We start from the raw sequence: 17,999 nt of genomic DNA on the forward strand, positions 1-17,999 counted from the left end.
TTTAAAATTTAGCTGGGATTTGCACTACAAAACCTGAACTTAGATTGACTCTGGCTAAGTTTTTATAGCGTACGAGGAAACCAATGTTTTCATGTTTTTTCTCTAAGTGATGACTGTGCGATTGAATGCTCTAATTTGTATGTTAACTATAGTGTTATTCGCACATTTGCATGTTTACAAAGTGTAACTATTTGCGTTTTTTTTAGAGGTTGTTTGGTGGGTTTCGCTCTGCCTTTCCCTTTGCTCGCTCCGAGAATGGTTTTCCTTATTGGCTAACGGTATTCACCAAATTGGTGGTCTGGTAGTTTCTGGAAATATTGTCCGGCGTCACGTGTGAACGCAAGAGCCTGCCTCCGTCGTCCCCTGATGCAGCCATCACGTGGAAGGATCCCTCCCAGCGCTGCGACAACCCAAAGAGCAACGTAACTTGTAAATCCCTGTCTTGCTTCAAGTAAGTGGCGATCCTCTCTTGATTAGTTTCTCCTGTATGCGTGTTACAGACAAATCCAAGGGCCCCAGATTTCGAGCTTGAAATCAACCAAAATAGTCGCCATGGCCAGCACAAAGTACAAGAAGAAGAAAAAGAAGAGGAGGTAAATAACAGTCCTTGCGCTAGTTGGAGGATGCTTAGCTTAGAGGAGGCACTGCCTTCCTGGCAAGAAAGGGTGCCCCAGCCCTCCTTTGAACACATCTTGCACAAATGCACGAAGGAGAGACCCCAAGAGCATGGTCTTCTCTTGCATTCCCGCATGTCCAAACGTGAGCTGGAAGCTCATAGATAACTGGGGAACTACCTCGTCTCTATGTTGGTGGAAGTCAGAAGCATGCGTGATGTGCAGCAGGGTTTTGACAGGTTGGTGTATGGGAATGAGGGGCCCTGGAATTCCCTCATCACTGATTATATCAAATGTGGGAAGCAACAGCACGCTCTCACCCTGTACCAGAAAATCCCAAAGAATGATTCTCTACATCTCAGTGGGCATACTTTTGTGGCCCTGCTTAAGGCTTGTGCGAAGCTGAAAGATCTGGAAAGAGGCCTTGAAATACACACCCAGGTTGTCAGAATGGGGCTCTTTGAAAGAAACCTTTTTGTTGGCAGCACCTTGGTTGATATGTATGCCAAATGTGGCTCCCTTGTCAAAGCACAGCAAGTGTTCAACAAGATTCCGGTTCGAGATGTAGTCTCGTGGACTGCACTAATCGCAGGATATGTTGAACATGGGCATGGTGAGAAAGCACTCAAGTGTTTTGAAGAAATGCAACTCGAGGGTGTCTCCCCGAATGATGTCACCTTTGTTTGCAGCTTGAAAGCTTGTGGCAGCATAGGCGCCACAGACAAGGGCCGAGAAATACATGCTGAGATCGAAAGACAAGGGTTGCTAGGAAGGAACCTTTTCCTTGGCAGCACTTTGGTTGATATGTATACTAGATTTGGCTCTCTTGCAAAAGCACAGCAAGTGTTTGACAAGCTTCCAGTTCGAAACGAAGTCACATGGAACACTTTGATTGCAGGATATGCTGACCATGGGCATGGTGAGAAAGCACTCAAGTGTTTTGAGCAGATGCAACTTGAGGGGTTTTCCCCAAATGCTGTCACATTTGTTTGCAGCTTGAAAGCCTGTGGCAGTGTAGGAGCCATAGACAAGGGCCGAGAAATACATGCTATGATTGAAAGAAATGGGTTATTGGAAAGAGACCTTATTCTTGGCAGCACCTTGATCGATATGTATGCCAAATGTGGCTTGCTTGCCCGAGCACAACAAGTGTTGGACAAGCTTCGAGTTCGAAATGTTGTCTCATGGACCGCACTAATTGCTGGATATGTTGAACATGGGCATGGCGAGGAAGCACTTAAGTGTTTTGAACAGATGCAACTTGAGGGTGTGTGCCCAAATGCTGTTACGTTTGTTTGCAGCTTGAAAGCTTGTGGTAGCATAGGAGCCACAAACAAGGGTGGGGAAATACATGCTGAGATTGAAAGACGGGGGTTGTTGGAAAAAGACCTTGTTGTTGGCAACACCTTGGTTGATATGTATGCCAAATGTGGCTTGCTTCCCATAGCACATCAAGTGTTTGACAAGCTTCCGGTTCGAAATGTTGTCTCGTGGACCGCACTAACTGCAGGATATGCTGAACATGGGCATGGTGAGGAAGCACTCAAGTGTTTTGAACAGATGCAACTTGAGGGCGTGTCTCCGAATGCTATTACGTTTGTTTGCACCTTGAAAGCTTGTGGCAGCATAGGAGCCACAGATAAGGGTGGAGAAATACATGCTGAGATTGAAAGACAGGGGTTGTTGGAAAGAGACCTTGTTGTTGGCAATACCTTGATCGATATGTATGCCAAATGGGGCTCACTTGCCATAGCACAACAAGTGTTTGACAAGCTTCCAGTGCGGAATGTAGTCTCATGGACCGCACTAATCACAGGATATGCTGAACATGGGCATGGTGAGGAAGCACTCAAGTGTTTCGAACAGATGCAACTTGAGGGTGTTTCCCCGGATGCGCTCACGTTTGTTTGGAGCTTGAAAGCTTGTAGCAGCATAGGAGCCATCGACAAGGGTGGAGAAATACACGCTGAGATTGAAAGACGGCAGTTATTGGAAAGAGACCGCGGTGTTGGCAATACCTTGGTTGATATGTATGCCAAATGTGGCTTGCTTGTCAAAGCACAACAAGTGTTTGACAAGCTTCCAGATCGAGACATAGTGTCGTGGACCGCATTAATGGCAGGATATGCTGAACATGGGCATGGTGAGGAAGCACTCAAGTGTTTCGAACGGATTCAGCTGGAGGGTGTTTCCCCGAATGCTGTCTTGTTTGTTTGCAGCTTGAAAGCTTGTGGCAGCATCGGAGCCACAGACAAGGGCAGAGAAATACATGCTGAGATTGAAAGACAAGGATTGTTGGAAAAAGATCTTGTTGTTGGGAACACCTTGGTTGATATGTATGCTAAATGCGGCTCGCTTGCGAAAGCACAGCAAGTGTTTGACAAGCTTCCAGTTCGAGATGTAGTCTCGTGGACTGCACTAATGGCAGGATATGTCGAGCTTGGAGAAAGCGAAAATGTTTTTCATATCTTTGACAGAATGCTAGGAGAAGGTATAAAGCCAGATCCGGTCACCTTTGTCGTTGTTCTCACTGCATGCAGTCACACAGGCTTATTTAGTAAGAGTCAGACGTACTTTGAGGCCATGAGCAAACACTATGGCATTGCGCCAACTCTTGAGCACCAGACTTGTGTGGTTGATCTCCTTGGCCGGGCAGGTCAATTAGACAAGGCAGTAGGAATGATTAAGAAGATGCCGTTCTGCTCTAATCTTGTATTGTGGCATACTGTCTTGGGTGCTTGTACAAATTGGGGAAATTTGGAGTTTGGAAAACAGGCCTTTGAACATGCAGTGCGTTTGGATGACAAGGATTCTTTATCTTATGTCTTAATGTCTCACATTTATGCAGGTGCTGACTCACGGCAGGAAACAAGGTTGAGGCAATGAGATTGTAAATGTAAACACTGAAGATGGCCAGGCCATGGTTGGTGGACTGATAACACTGCAGGAATTGTGCTTTTATTTGTAATTGGGGATAAGGGACATCTCTGGAGCTCTGACAGAAACTCAGTACACAGACCTTTGAATGTATGCTCTTATGTGTGTGTGTGTGTGTGGGGGAGCATATATTGATACCAAGTTCTACACCCACTATTGGGCACTCATGACGTTAGTGGGAGTATCTAGTCCATCCTATGCATGATGGAGTTGATGGTTTATTGTCTTGTGGATGACAACCAGGAGGTTATAAATTGCACTTTCTTATAAGGTGAATTTGGGCACGTTCTTGGATTTATGTAGATATATATAATGGACATCTCAAAAGCAAAAAAATTGCGATTGAGACAATCTTTGCGTTGGGTGTAACAGGACCTTTCTGATGATGCAAAGAAAGATATGTTACGTAGGCACATGAGAAGTTGGGTATTAGGTTTGCCCTAATCGATATACCTAAGGGGATATCTACACATGATGTTTGAAATCTCCAGATTTATAAAATGACTGCCATTTGGCTACAGCATTTGTATCCAAGATAGAGCAGCGAAGAATTCTTGTCAAAGATGCAAAACGCCTTCCTCTTTTTGAGGATGGAAAATGTATTCGTGTGGGGATTATCATGTAGTCATTGCTTTTTTTACTTGAATTGTTGACGCCAGAATGCTGGAGAGGGCAGTTTCCATGCCTTGTCCAGTTGTTTATAGTATGCCAATCTGAGGAGCTTGGTTGGGTATCAATGGAGGTCTCATGTGCTTTGTAAAATTGTACTCAAAAATTATAAGGGATTTTGTTAATTAAAAAATAAAATAAAATTTATTTTAGAGGAGGAATGCCGACCACCCCCCCCATTTATGTATATATATATATATATATATACAATTCAAAAAAAAAAAAAAATAAATCTTCCTCTCAATTCGGTGCTTGATGCAGGAGGCCAACGCCGACCCCCCATATATATATATATATATATATATATATATATTTTATTCCTCTCCATTCGGCGCATGATGCAGGCTCTTTTCTCTTTTTTTTTTTTTTTTTTTCAGCTCAGTCCCCACCCCCTCGTCTTCTTCCCTCGCTCCTTCCTTGGGACTGCTTTTTCTTTTGATTGCTGGACGATTCGATACATAACCTGCTCGTCGCCTTCCTCCCACTCACCGTCAGTCAACCTATCATCTTTGGCGCGGTGAAGTTGACGTTTTCTCCTACACGCTGACCCCTCATATCCTATAAATCCTTCATTCGAGGCGAACACTAGTCATTGTTGTGTACAACAACCCCCCGCCTCCTAAACACTCTCCAGTTCTCCCTCGTTGCCCTCCCCCGCCAATAACCAGCCTCCTCACTCCCTCTGCTCTCACACCCCTTACTACTCTCCAACTCTCGTCATCCTCATGTCTGCTCCCTCGTAGCCTTGCCCACTCCCTCGCACCAACCAGACCCTTCACTCCCTCTGTTTTGCTCATGAGTAGCTTGTACCACCTCGCCATTACTCACCCCCTCTCTCTCGACCCCATCACCACCTCTCCCACACTCCCTTGCTAGCCAACCCCCTTGCCACCTCCTTTGCTAGCAAACCCCCCCCCCCCCCCCCCCCCACCTACTCTCACCAACCTCGCTCCTTTCCTTTGTAACTCCTCATCCCCTATTCTTCCCCTCCATCGCTAATTCTCTCACCCGCTCATGTCCTTATCCCTCCGTCTTAGTGTCCTTGCTCTCTCTCAATCTCTAGTCCCTCTCCCTCTCTTGATTTCCTCTCCAACTACTTCCACCTATCTTGTTCTCTCACTTTCATCTCTCTCTCACGGTCATTCAAGGTTCTCAATATATTCTATCTAAGAGGATTTTCGTTCGACTCCCAAGCAGTGAGTGAATTCTTGGAAACAAGAAAAGATTCAACCACAACAAAGAATAATGGCTGGTGGAGGACGTGCAAAACGTGGAGGACATGGGTGCCCTAGGATAATTGATCGTGATGAGGATGCTACTGAACCTCAAATCACGGTGGTAAATGTTCCCAGGGAAGTGGTGGACCAGGTTGTCTTCTCGTAGTAGCTGTGAATATTGGATCTCCACCTCATCGTGTAAGTGGACCAATCTTGGAAGTTTTGATTAAGGAAAGAGAATTATCTAATGCATTTAATTAGGAAAAATTTTCTATAAGAAAATAGAGAAAAGATATTTTTCTCATATGAATATGTTTGTTGCATGATTGCTACGTGAATTGTGGATGCAAGATTTCGACAAGATTGGTAATGTGCTTTAAAGTTGTTGTAAAATTAAATCAAGGGACGTGTTCTCTTGTGAATAACCATTTCGAAGCGATCGGTTTGGGGCAATTGGGTAGTCCCCCACCGAGGCAACCAACTCTTGAGTATTATGGATTGGAGCAACTTTTTATGATGGTTAACCCACCACAAAGTAGGCGAGGGTTCCTTCTAGGGTTGTAGATCTAAGCTTGATAGCTTTCATGTTTAGTATAGGTGAGCGAGGGGACATTTCACCTTACTAATATGCGATAACTTATCGTCACGACGGTTGCAATGCCTAGATTGTAAGTAACTCGGTGCGTCGAGGGATGTTTTTTTTCCAGATTGTGTTGTAATCGAATTTTATGATTATATATGTTTTGATTTTAAGATGATTTGTTGGCATTAAGGGATAAAGGAACTAGTGAAAGAAATTAAATCAAAGAGTTATGCTACGTGATGCATCTGTACTAACAAATGTGCTTAGTAATTAAAAACCTCACAGTTGACCGTATCGTAAATCTTGAAAGTGGGTAGTAGGGTGGACCCAATTAGTTGGGTGCTTTTCAAAGAAGAAAAATATAGATAAATATTAGGTAAGACTCCCAAGACCATGAATATATTCGTGTATCAGATAGTCAAGATTTGTCTCCCGATTAGGCGATCTTCATAAGAAATATTGGGATGTTACTTACCAGTGAGATTCCTCCCTACCACGAAGGATTGAAGGAATCGGGAGGTATCTTACATGCTTGGTGGGATGGCTAGGGAGCTAGCTTCTGGGAATGATGGGTCTTCATTATAGAGTTGTCACATCCTTGTTTTTGGGTTTGCCTACCAGATGAAAGTACAATAGGTTACATTATAGAGTCGTCACATCCTTGTTTTTGGGCTTGACTACCAAATGACAGTAGAGTAGGTTACAAATTTATCGATTTGTGTGCATGTGCGTGCTCGTGTGCATGCACACGTGTGTGTGTGAGAGAGAGAGAGAGAGGGGGGGAGGGAGAAGAAAATTCCATTAACGACTTATATATATATATATATATATATATATATATATATATGTATGTATGTATGTATGTATGTATGTATGTATGTACATATATATATATATACATTTATGCATATATGTATATATGTATATATGTATGTACATACATACATATATATATGCATCTCCCATTTTCGGATTGTTAACATGGTATCAGAGCTTGGGTGGGCTCTTGGTCATGGTGATGTTTTATTGCTCTATTTCAAATGAACCATACAATGATATAGGCTCTCTAGCCTTATCCCACTTTACATGTCATCATCCATGTGGCAACTCCTTTTTCACTCTTTTGGTCAACACTCATACACCATTCAATATTACATGTGGCATTCCTATCTTGCCACAATATCTTGCACCTCTAGGGTGCTTTCCCACATACATACAACACCGCGATTACATCTCTCAACGTATATGTATATGTATGTATATACACATATATATACATATATATATACATATACATATATATATATATAAATACACACACACATATATATATGCATGTATGTATATGTATGTATGTATGTACATACATACATATATATATATACATATACATATATGTATACATGTATACATATGTGTATGTATACATATACATATATGCATATATGTATGTGTATACATATATGTATATATGCATGTATATATATATGTATATGTATACATATATGTATATAGGCATATATATATATATATATATGTATATATGTATGCATGTATATATATACATGCGTGTATATATGTATATGTATGTATGTATGTATGTATGTATACATACATACATACATAAATATACATATGCATATATACATATATGTACATACATACATACATACATATGCATATATGTATATATGCACATACATATATACATATATATGTATATTTATGTATGTATGTATGTATACATATACATATATGTATATATGCACATACATATATACATATATATGTATATTTATGTATGTATGTATACATACATACATATACATATATATATATATATACATATATATATATATACATACAAACATATATATATATATATATACATATATATATACATACATACATACATATATGTATATATGTATGTGCATATATATATATATATATATATGTATGTATGTATGTATATATATGTATATATATGGATATATCCATATATATACATATATATACATACATACATACATATATATATATATATATATATGCACATACATATATACATATATGTATATGTATGTATATATATATATATATATATATATATATATATATATGTATGTATGTATGTATGTATGTATGTATGTATTTACATATATACATATATGGATATGTGCATATATGTATATATGTATGTATATACATATATGCATATATGTACGTACATACATATATACATATATGCATATATACATATATACATATAATATTGACTTGTTTGTGTGTTTGTTTGATTAAGCATGTTATTATGGTTCATTTAAAAAAAAATTATACACACTCTATTATTGTTCTCTATTTGCATTTGAGAGAGGAGTTCAAAGCTGTCTATGAAGCTGAAAATCAAGATTTCAGCATTATGAAGACTATGGAGTCTTCATCAAACATCAAAGAAGCTGCCCCCAAGAGAGTTGCAAATGGGAGTTTCGCAACATGGAAATCTTGCTCATCATCATGGAAGCTAAAAATGGAGATTTCAGCCAGTGTGAAGACTATGGAGTCTTCGGTGTCATCAAGGAGAAGCTGCCAAGGAGATTTGTGAAGGTATTTTGGTGTTTTTTTGCCTCTAATTTGGTATTTGAGCATGGAAGAATGTTCATATTTGAGAAGGGTTGCTGTGTGGGATTTGTGGATCCCATGGTTCTTTGCATTTGGGCAAAGAGTGTAAGAGGTGCAATGCTTGTCTAAGAAGGAACAAGCAGTTATGGGCTTGGAAGAAGTCTATGGCTGAGCACATTGGAAAGGGAAGATGCTCATTGGTATGCTCATCAAGTATGGGCAATATTGGGAAAGCAATTGGGGCTTTCAAAAGGTTTGCACCTTGGTTTCTTGAGAGAAACCAAAATGGAAAAGCACCCTTGAATGGATGCATGCATTGAAGGAAAAGCATGCTATTTGGAGGCCATGAAGGCCATGTCAATGGTCATGGAAGACCTCAACTTGGAGGTCTTGGAGAGGCAAAGTAGCAATGGGAGATGCTACGCATTTTGGAGCTCAACGTAGCCATGATAATGATTACTTAAAATCTCAAGAAGAGAGGTCTAGGAAAGGCTGGAGTTGCAGTAAAGAGAGAGCTGCAATCAGAGCTCAATGAGGAGCTCACAAAAGGCAAACAAGGACCATTAGGGCATAGGTGTGCCTATGAATATAGCTTTGTGAAAGCCAAGTAGCAGTTGTTATGAAGGCAGCAAGAGCTCTGAGTTCAAAGAAGAAACGAGCTCTTGAAAGCATTGCAGGAGTTCAAAATTGTTATGAAGGCAGCAAGAGCTCTAAGTTCAAAGAAGAAACGAGCTCTTGAAAGCATTGCATGAAAGCTGTTAAAGTTCAGCTTTGGTAATGTTCAGCAGTAGCACAAAAATGGTGGAAGGCAGCAGCAAAAAGTCTTTGAAAGAGGGTCACGGTAGTAGGTCATAAAGCTATGAAGACAAACATTGAGGAAATTGAAGGTCAATTTCAAAGAGTAATAAGTAGTCAAAGCATGCCAGCTTGGTGAGCAGAGACAAGCAATGTGCAGCCGTTGTGGCAGATGGTAGCGATGGCTAGTAGCACAAGAAAGCAATTGAGGAGCTCGTGAGAAGAAGTGGTCCATGAGAGTAGTCATGGACGTAGCAGAATGAAGAGAGGTCAAGCTTGGAAGCTATGGTGGTGGTCGCAACAGAGAACTAAAGAGGTGAAATGAGCATGCCGTGAAGAGCTAGTAATAACAGCAGAGATAATGGTCGGCCATGAAAGGTTAGTAGAGCTGTGATGTGTCGATTAGATGCTTACTTGTGCGCTAGCAGTTGTGGTGGTAGTGGCGGTTTCCCGGTGGTTTTGCGGTGGCAAAAGGCTGACGGCCCATTCTGGGCAGCTGGCTACTGTTTTCGGGCGGAGTGATAGTGCCCAAAACGCCGAGGAAGGTCAGCGAGAGGTATGGGGACGTTTGTATGGTGTGGCTGCTGAGTCTAAGGTCACCATTGAAGCTTAGAGAAAGCTCCAAGAAGAAGACACGTGGGTCCCTAAAGCAGAGGAAGAAATACGCATCGTCTCGCGTCGCTGCAGACTGCAGCCGCGTGATGTGGGCCACGAGCTCAGTCGAAGTGTGTGGCAGCGTGTAGCAAAATCCATTTTCAAAAGTTTTTTTTAATGAAAAGCTATGATGTATTTTTCAAGGTTTTAACCTTAGGGCAGCTTCACACATAGCCTATGCATCATCTAACGATTTATTCACACAACATAAAAAAAAAACTTTGAAACGCCTTAAAGGCTTGTTTATATGGTGAACTATCTATTCAAGAAAATTTTCACACCCATTGCTATTCTTTTGTAAAATGAGCATCACCATGAAATCACAAGCAAAGATTGGCTTATGTGGGTCCATTGCCCGGCTTCGACCAAAAGGCATTGTATTTGTTTCACCCATGTATATGAGGGTAACCGTGCCCGAGCCTACGTACTCAAAACGAGGATTTTTTTGTAATCACCCATGGTATGAGGGTTTCCTTGTCCAAGCTCACCAAGAAGCTCAAAATGGTTGTCGTGTGATGTGTGCATGAGCGATGCACGTGTGAGGTAGTGCATGCGCATGGGTTGGCTCCCACCTGAACTTCTACGTTCAAATCGGACTCAGTGGTTCCACTATGAGTGAGTCGGCTCAAAATAGACTTGGTGTCTAAGATGGTAGACATGCGCACGCATGATTGGTTGATGGACACTCCAATGTATCATTGAGGGGGAGTGTTGAGAGGCAGCGATTGCGGTTGTGCAATGCTACATTGATATGGGTGATGGGTGAGTTGTGGAACACCTTGATTAAGAGGGGGTGTTAAGAGATGTAATCGCGGTGTTGTGTGTATGTGGGAAAGCACCCTAGACGTGCAAGATATTGTGGCAAGATAGGAGTGCCACATGTAATATTGAATGGTGTGTGAGTGTTGACCAAAAGAGTGGAAAAGGAGTTGCCACATGGATGATCACATGTAAAGTGGGATAAGGCTAGAGAGCCTATATCATTGTATGATTCATTTGAAATAGAGCAATAGAACTTGTGTTGAGTGTGCAATCTCTCTCTCTCTTATGGAGTTCTTAGTGTGGTTTAATCCACCTTAATTATATTGCTTCATCTATGTCCTTCACCATGATCAATGATTGTTAACAACATATACATATATGCATATACACACACACACACACATACATACATACATATATGCATATATATATATATATATATATATATGTATGTATGTATGTATGTATGTATGTATGTATGTATGTATGTATATACATACATACATACATTCACAAAACACCATCCACAAAAGCCTATGTGAGTTCCTTAAAGAACTCCACCAAGTCAACAAGTGTAGGTACCAAATACATTACTGCGAGCACAAGGGTACTACCAAAGCTTGGATTTCCAAGCGTATCACAAAGTCCCCTAAGCTTGCACAAAGAAGGAAGCCTCAGTACCAAGCACATTAGCCACCAATTTATAATGTTCATCAAAGATGGGTACAGGTGCATGTGCTTCAACAACAAGGATACTATGATGGTAATCCCATCATATGGTTGCCAAAATTGAACAAGAAGAAGAAAACCTTACCACAGACTCTAACCCCAACAGCTTCACCTGAATTTTGACAAGAATGGAGGCCCAAGCAACACCAAGAAGGTCACTCAACCACTATCATGCATTTAACACCTACACAAGAGCTTGTGTGTTTAAGCAACCAACTAGTAGTCTTACCTACTACCTCGACAACATGTCAGTCAAAAATTCAAGAATCAATTCCCACGTCTGCAAAACGGAGACTTATGAGCACATCAAAGACAAACTCATAATGCTCTTGTCACCTCTCTGGATGTGAAGTATAAGTGCACAAGAACTTTTTGCTTGCATGTCATGCCCTAACTGACCCTTTAAAATCATTTCAATAAAAAATTATCGGGGTCAAAACCTGCACTTTCACAGGTTTAGGCCATTTCACGGGTTAAGGCCATTTCACGGAATAACCTCTCACGGCCTACAAAGCCTGCAACTTCATGGAATCAAAACCTACACTTTCACGGAATTACCTCTCACGGAATTCCATTTTACAGAATTACCTTTCACAAAATTCCATTTCACAGCCTGCACTTTCACGAAAACACCATTTCACGGAATATCCTTTCACGGCCTAAAAAACTTGCAACTTCACAGACTCAAAACGTGCACTTTCACGGAATTCCGTTTCATGGAATTACCTCTCACGGAATTCCATTTCATAGCCTACACTTTCACAGAATTCCATTTCACGGAATAGCCCTTCACGAACAAAAAACCTGCAATCTCACGAGTTCAGGTCTCTCACGAATTACCAGTCTCCCAGCTTAAGAACCTGCACTTTCACGATTTAAGCCATATCACGGATTAAGCATCTCATGCATTGACACTTTCCCAACGATCTTCAATAGCCATTATATATTTGTTAAGCTTATAGCTTACTATGCTTTTGGCTAAATTAATGAAGCAGCTGCTCCATGAGTACATATCCATACTCATGCACTAGAGAACATTTGTACCAAAGTCTCACCATTAACAACTTCCAGGTACATCTCTGGATGGGGGGGGCATGGTGGACAAAAGCCTGGTCAATGGTATAACCCATCGCCTAGAATTTCCCTTCAAATTCCAAACCTTTCCAAATGACAAAACTATCTTCACAAATCAATGATTTTCAATCCTTAGTGAAGATATCTATCTAAGCCTCACAAGTTGACGTAATTCTTTCAATCCTCACTAACAAGTGGTTACTTCAACACAGTGCAGTTCAATAAGAGTCTATATAACTTAATTACTACTTCATAAGAGCACTTAAATATATATATAAACATAAAAAGCACATGGGTAGAAGAAAGTAGGAACAGGTTCTACTCAACAACATTTCATAAGAATCCTCCCACATAAAGGGACATTATCAAAGCCAATTTCTTCAAATGATGAATGTCGCTTCAATGAATTAAATGAGAAACTGAGAATCACCATCTCGTTTCTGATGATTAATTCTATGTTCCTCCGGATCCTTCCCTCTCTTTTCTCCCATTATTAACATCTCTTAGCATCTCCACTAACACAAATCACATGTAACATTGCTTATGATTTCCAAAAACAATGTGAGCAGAAAGCAAAAAAAAAAACATGCTCACACAAATATAAAAATGCAATCATTCGCAAAAAACCCCACCCTGTTAGGAATTCCCAATAAACCACTAACCTCTTCATTCACTAACTAGCTTTTCTTATTTCTTCCGGAGGAACAAAGACCATGGAACGTCACTCAACATCAAAGCCATCGACAAAGCTTGTTTATTTTCCCCACACAAAGGTCTTCAATGCGCGATCACAAGGACGCGATCGCCCTCAGGAAGGGGGGGATGTTAACCCAATTCTAAGGTTAACAAGATCTACCTCCATTATCTTACATCAAGGAGTCACAATAGATACACCAAAGGGTTATATATTCAAGATATGAAGTAATAGTGTCCAAAGCTACAACTTGGATGGGCGCCCGTAATGGTGTTATGGAGTATTTATGGTGATTCCCGCTTTAAGAGCATATGTGGTAGCAAGTTAGGATGAAGTCCTAAGTGATGTACTTTATGGTGGATATATTACAAGAGTAGTCATTGTAATAGCATTAGGCCTCTTATGAGCCTAAAGTGCTCGACTGGCCACAGTTTAAGTGAGTGTGAACACTTATGGCCATGTATATTTAAGTGAATATCTCTCATGATACAACATACTCTCCCATTGTGCAATTGCGTCTTGCTCTTGCTAATCCTCTTGCAAATATCTCTCCCTAATGCATGCTAGTGAGTGTGTGTGAGTGAAGTGAGGTGAGAGGAGGGACAAGCACCCGTAGTGTAATGCGGTGGTGTGACACCGCTCGCGGGAGGCATAGTGGAATTGCTTCTCAAGGAGTTGTAGAGCTTGGAGACCTCGAGGGTTACGAGCTTGGCCATTAGAAAGATCCTCACTTACGACAGTTGCGATTCACCAGGTAATCTCTTATTGGATGTGTTTCAAGGAGGGTTAGGGTGAGCTATAGCAAAAGCACTTGCAAAGGTACTCGCCATCCCCTTCCTATTGGGGCACTCAGCCACTCGGTGAGGCCCCGCACAATCATAGCACTATATGGGTGGTCGTTTTTTCATCTGATTCACGTTTCTTTCCCATGGTGTTGGGGCTGCTAAGTACTTTGATAGCCTTAGCCTTATCCCCTTGTTCCTTTTGAGTTAACGCATGGTTTTGATTCCTTTAGGCCAAACAACTAAGTTTGGGTTGCCTAGAGACTTCCACCTAAGCTATATCAGCTGGGGGTTCGGTCTACAATAAATGACTTTTTGTAACTCTTCTCCCCAATTGTCTATAAACTTTTGATGAACATCTATAGCACCAATGTACTAGACATTGGGCCATGGTTGTTTTTTCTTGTAACCTCATGTGCATGTTTATCTTATAACACTTTTTGTTGTCTTGTTTCTTTAGTGTACTTTTGCTGAAGCAATATTGTAATGGAACAAAATTGATGGCGGTATCCGATTGATTTTTGAAAAGTCCACCACTACCCATGGGATGTACCTAACCAGTTTACAAGGTCTACTCTAAGGATTGAATCATCAAATTGCATGTAGACATGGTTGCTTGCTCAATCATGGACCATTTTAACTTTAAACATAAATGGTCTTCCTAGGATCATCTCATAATAAGAATCTTTGGTTGTTTGGAGAAATCTATCACGAGATGAAGATATGCTTCACCCGATGTTTCACCACCTTGATTAGAAGATCTTGTAACATCCCAATAGGTTTGGTAATTGTTCCATCAGCCATCTTAACAATGTTAGACACTTCAAGATGAGGTTTACCCATCTTTTCCCAACACTTTTTAGTGATTAAACTCATTCTTGCACCACCATGTAGGACTCCGGTTACTATGATTCCCTTGGTAGTGGGTTACATTAGTCTCATCACTCTCAAAGTATTGTCCTAGTTTGTTCAATGGTATTTTTACCATTGCCACAGACTTGATGTTGTCCTCATGCATTTGAGGCTCTAGTGTAGTCTCATAGGAAGGATGTCATTTATGTGTCTAGAAAGGATGGTAGCCCAACATTAAGTTCCCCCATTAAGAAGAGCTTTCAATGGAGCAGAGAGTTCAAGGTCTCCACATAAATGTGTAATAATTGTGGTCTCATTTTTTAAAGCCATGAATTCCATCAACTTAGGGATGTTTAATGGGGAGAACACATCACCTCTCTACCATATGAGGGTGCTGCTCAGATTGGAATCTCCACTGCTTGAATGGGTTCAAGATTCTCATTCTCAAACATTCTCCTAAAGAGTTTAGAATCTATGCTTGGAACATGTGAGTTCTCACAAACCTTAAGGATGACACTAGGTATATCCAATGGTTTATGTGACAAGCTTTAGGTTGTTTGGATGAACAATGTCATAGATGTTTACTTGTTTTGGTCTTAGTTCTAACTCCTCCTGAGTATGTGTGACTATATCCCTGAGCTCATAAAGTTGTTCCAATTCTCTTATAAGGTAGGTCAAGGCATGAATCAAGTTTCTCTTTGTTTTACTTCTTGAGGGCCTGCATCCTTTCTTGTCTCTAGTTTTCTCAAAACCAACCTGTGTCCACCATTAAATTGAAATCCTCATCAATATCATTCATGTACATTGGTTTGTTGGGTGTTCCCAGGTTCACTAGTTATTTTTTCTCAAATTTTCCTCCTTTTACAAATTTCTTTCTTCTATGGCCCCTCTTCCTTTTGGATCTTGCTACCGAAGTAATATAGTTTTCTATTTTCTTTTCTAGAACATGAGTGTTTTCAGCCACGAGTCTCGTTATTGCATTCACACATGAGTTGGGATTTCTCAAAATTGATCTTTGAGTTTGACCACCCACTCGAATCATGTTAAGAGGTGTGATAATAGGACCATTCTGTTGATTTGCAACTACCACTTTCATTGGGCAATCTTCGATCCAATGATCTGTGTCACAATGATAACAGGTTGCAAGAAACATGCTAGAAGATGCAGCTTAGGTGATTGGTTGGTTTCTGTTGGGATAATCAGAGACTCGGTGTGGTCCCTGGGTGGACAATTATAGCATTGAAGAGGCATTCTCTTCATATTAAAGTTATTGATGTCTTGACCTCTTCCTACTGGCTAGCTAGTATACTGGTTTGCCTCCATCTCTGATATATCAACCACATAGGAGTCCGGATAAAGCTCTGTGTAGTCCTCAGTGACATGTGATGTACTATCCATGTTAACCTCGTATTCTAGACACTCAAAAGATTCCGTGAAATCGATTTGGTGCAATGGTGTGATCCTCAAGGGTGGAGGTTGAGGTCCCAAAACTGGTGGAGGTAACATCACATTTTGTGCATTGTAAATCCCCTTTGCAATAGGTTGTTGTGCCATTTTCTCAGCATTGGGTTGAGGTGTTGTAGAGTAGGCATTACGTCTTACAGATGTGATGGAGCTGGTAAAACCAACTGTTGAGGTTTGGAAGCATTAGCAAGGGTTTGTAAATGCATGCGGCACTGTGAAGTCTCATGACCATAATGTCCACAAAATGTACAATTCCCATTATAGCGTGCCCTTAAGACTAGACACTCACTGGTCGAATGCCCTTGTTAGCAGATTGAGCACCATTGAAGCTCTCTCCTTGGATACATATACACATTTTTTGGAGCTTTATTGGCCTTCATTCCCTCTTGGAGTGCTTTCATGAAATCTGTGAAATTCACCTCTGCTAAAGTGTTATCTTTAGTAATGGGTTTGACTGAAGTGATATGTCCCGTGACTCTAGAAGCAACAGATTTAAAATCCAATGCTTTGGCTACCTTGATCATAAGATTATCTTCTAGTTGGATGAAATTTGTTGTGACTTCATCCCATGTAGTGGTCCCTCTAATGACTAAGCCATTATAGATCACTTCTTGTTTAAGCCCATGGATGAATCTGTCAAGTAGTTGATTGTTCAAATAGCATTCATATGGAAGGCAACAAGAGTTCAAATGCTTGAGCCGGCTAATGAAATCTCGAACCGACTCCTCTTCTTCTCTCTCGGCGTTGTGTAGTTGTGAAGCTACACCCCATAAGACTCCTTTACGTACAATTGCGTTAAGAACAAGAGAGGTGAAGTTCAAGCATTCCTAAAACTTGAGAGTTCTATACCAATCCCCAGCCTTACCATCTAATGTTAGACTAAAGGAATTGGTCTTGGAAACCTCACTTCATTCTTCTAGTGCCTCACACACTTGATTAAATACCTCCAAATGTCTCCTATAGGATCACCATCTTCAATGAATTTATGAGTTAGCTTGGCTATTTGGTAGCCTTTCTATGGCAATGTAAATTGCCATCTCTCACAACAGGCGCTATGCTCTCCATTCTCACTCTCCTAGGGCTTGTGTAAAAGCAACTAGGTTTGTGTGGGCAGAGCTTGTGTTGGCATAACAGGAGCAATGATAGGAGTAGGTGCAGGTGTAAAACATGGCATTGCACGAGGATGCATTGGTCTAAATCCAGGTGGGGGAGGATGTGCAACATACGGCATGTGTCCTAACTAATGTCCTAATGGGTGCTTTAGTCATGTGGGCATAATGAGCTTGGCTTGTACCAAAATCCATAAGAGTCTTTGTTTGATGTGTCATACTCCCAATCATCTATGAGAAGTCATCGATCCAAGATTTGCAAGCATAGCTCTTTCCTTGAGGTAGACGCAATGTTATTTCCTGTGTCAAGACTCTCAAGCACTACTTGTGAAGTCATGGCGGCTCTGGACTCGTTTTGGGCATACTCAGCTATTTTGGGCTACTAATCGTTGTTGTGCCAATTGCAAAGTCTCTTCTTCCTTTGCTTTAGTAGACTAGATTA

General features: G+C 40.8%; 1 protein-coding gene across 1 annotated transcript; it reads left to right on the forward strand.

Moving 5' to 3' along the window:
• Positions 1–256: 256 nt before the first annotated feature.
• On the forward strand, positions 257–3,822 carry LOC147623692 (pentatricopeptide repeat-containing protein At3g09040, mitochondrial-like). Its single transcript, XM_086820287.1, has 2 exons — positions 257–422; positions 501–3,822. Exon 2 carries the CDS (start codon positions 804–806, stop codon positions 3,498–3,500), a length of 2,697 nt encoding a protein of 898 aa, XP_086676413.1. The 5' UTR covers positions 257–422; positions 501–803; the 3' UTR covers positions 3,501–3,822.
• Positions 3,823–17,999: the final 14,177 nt, after the last annotated feature.

This window comes from Cibotium barometz, chromosome 26, assembly GCF_041138505.1.
Source record: "Cibotium barometz isolate CiBa-2024 chromosome 26, ASM4113850v1, whole genome shotgun sequence".
Classification (NCBI taxonomy): domain Eukaryota; kingdom Viridiplantae; phylum Streptophyta; class Polypodiopsida; order Cyatheales; family Cibotiaceae; genus Cibotium; species Cibotium barometz.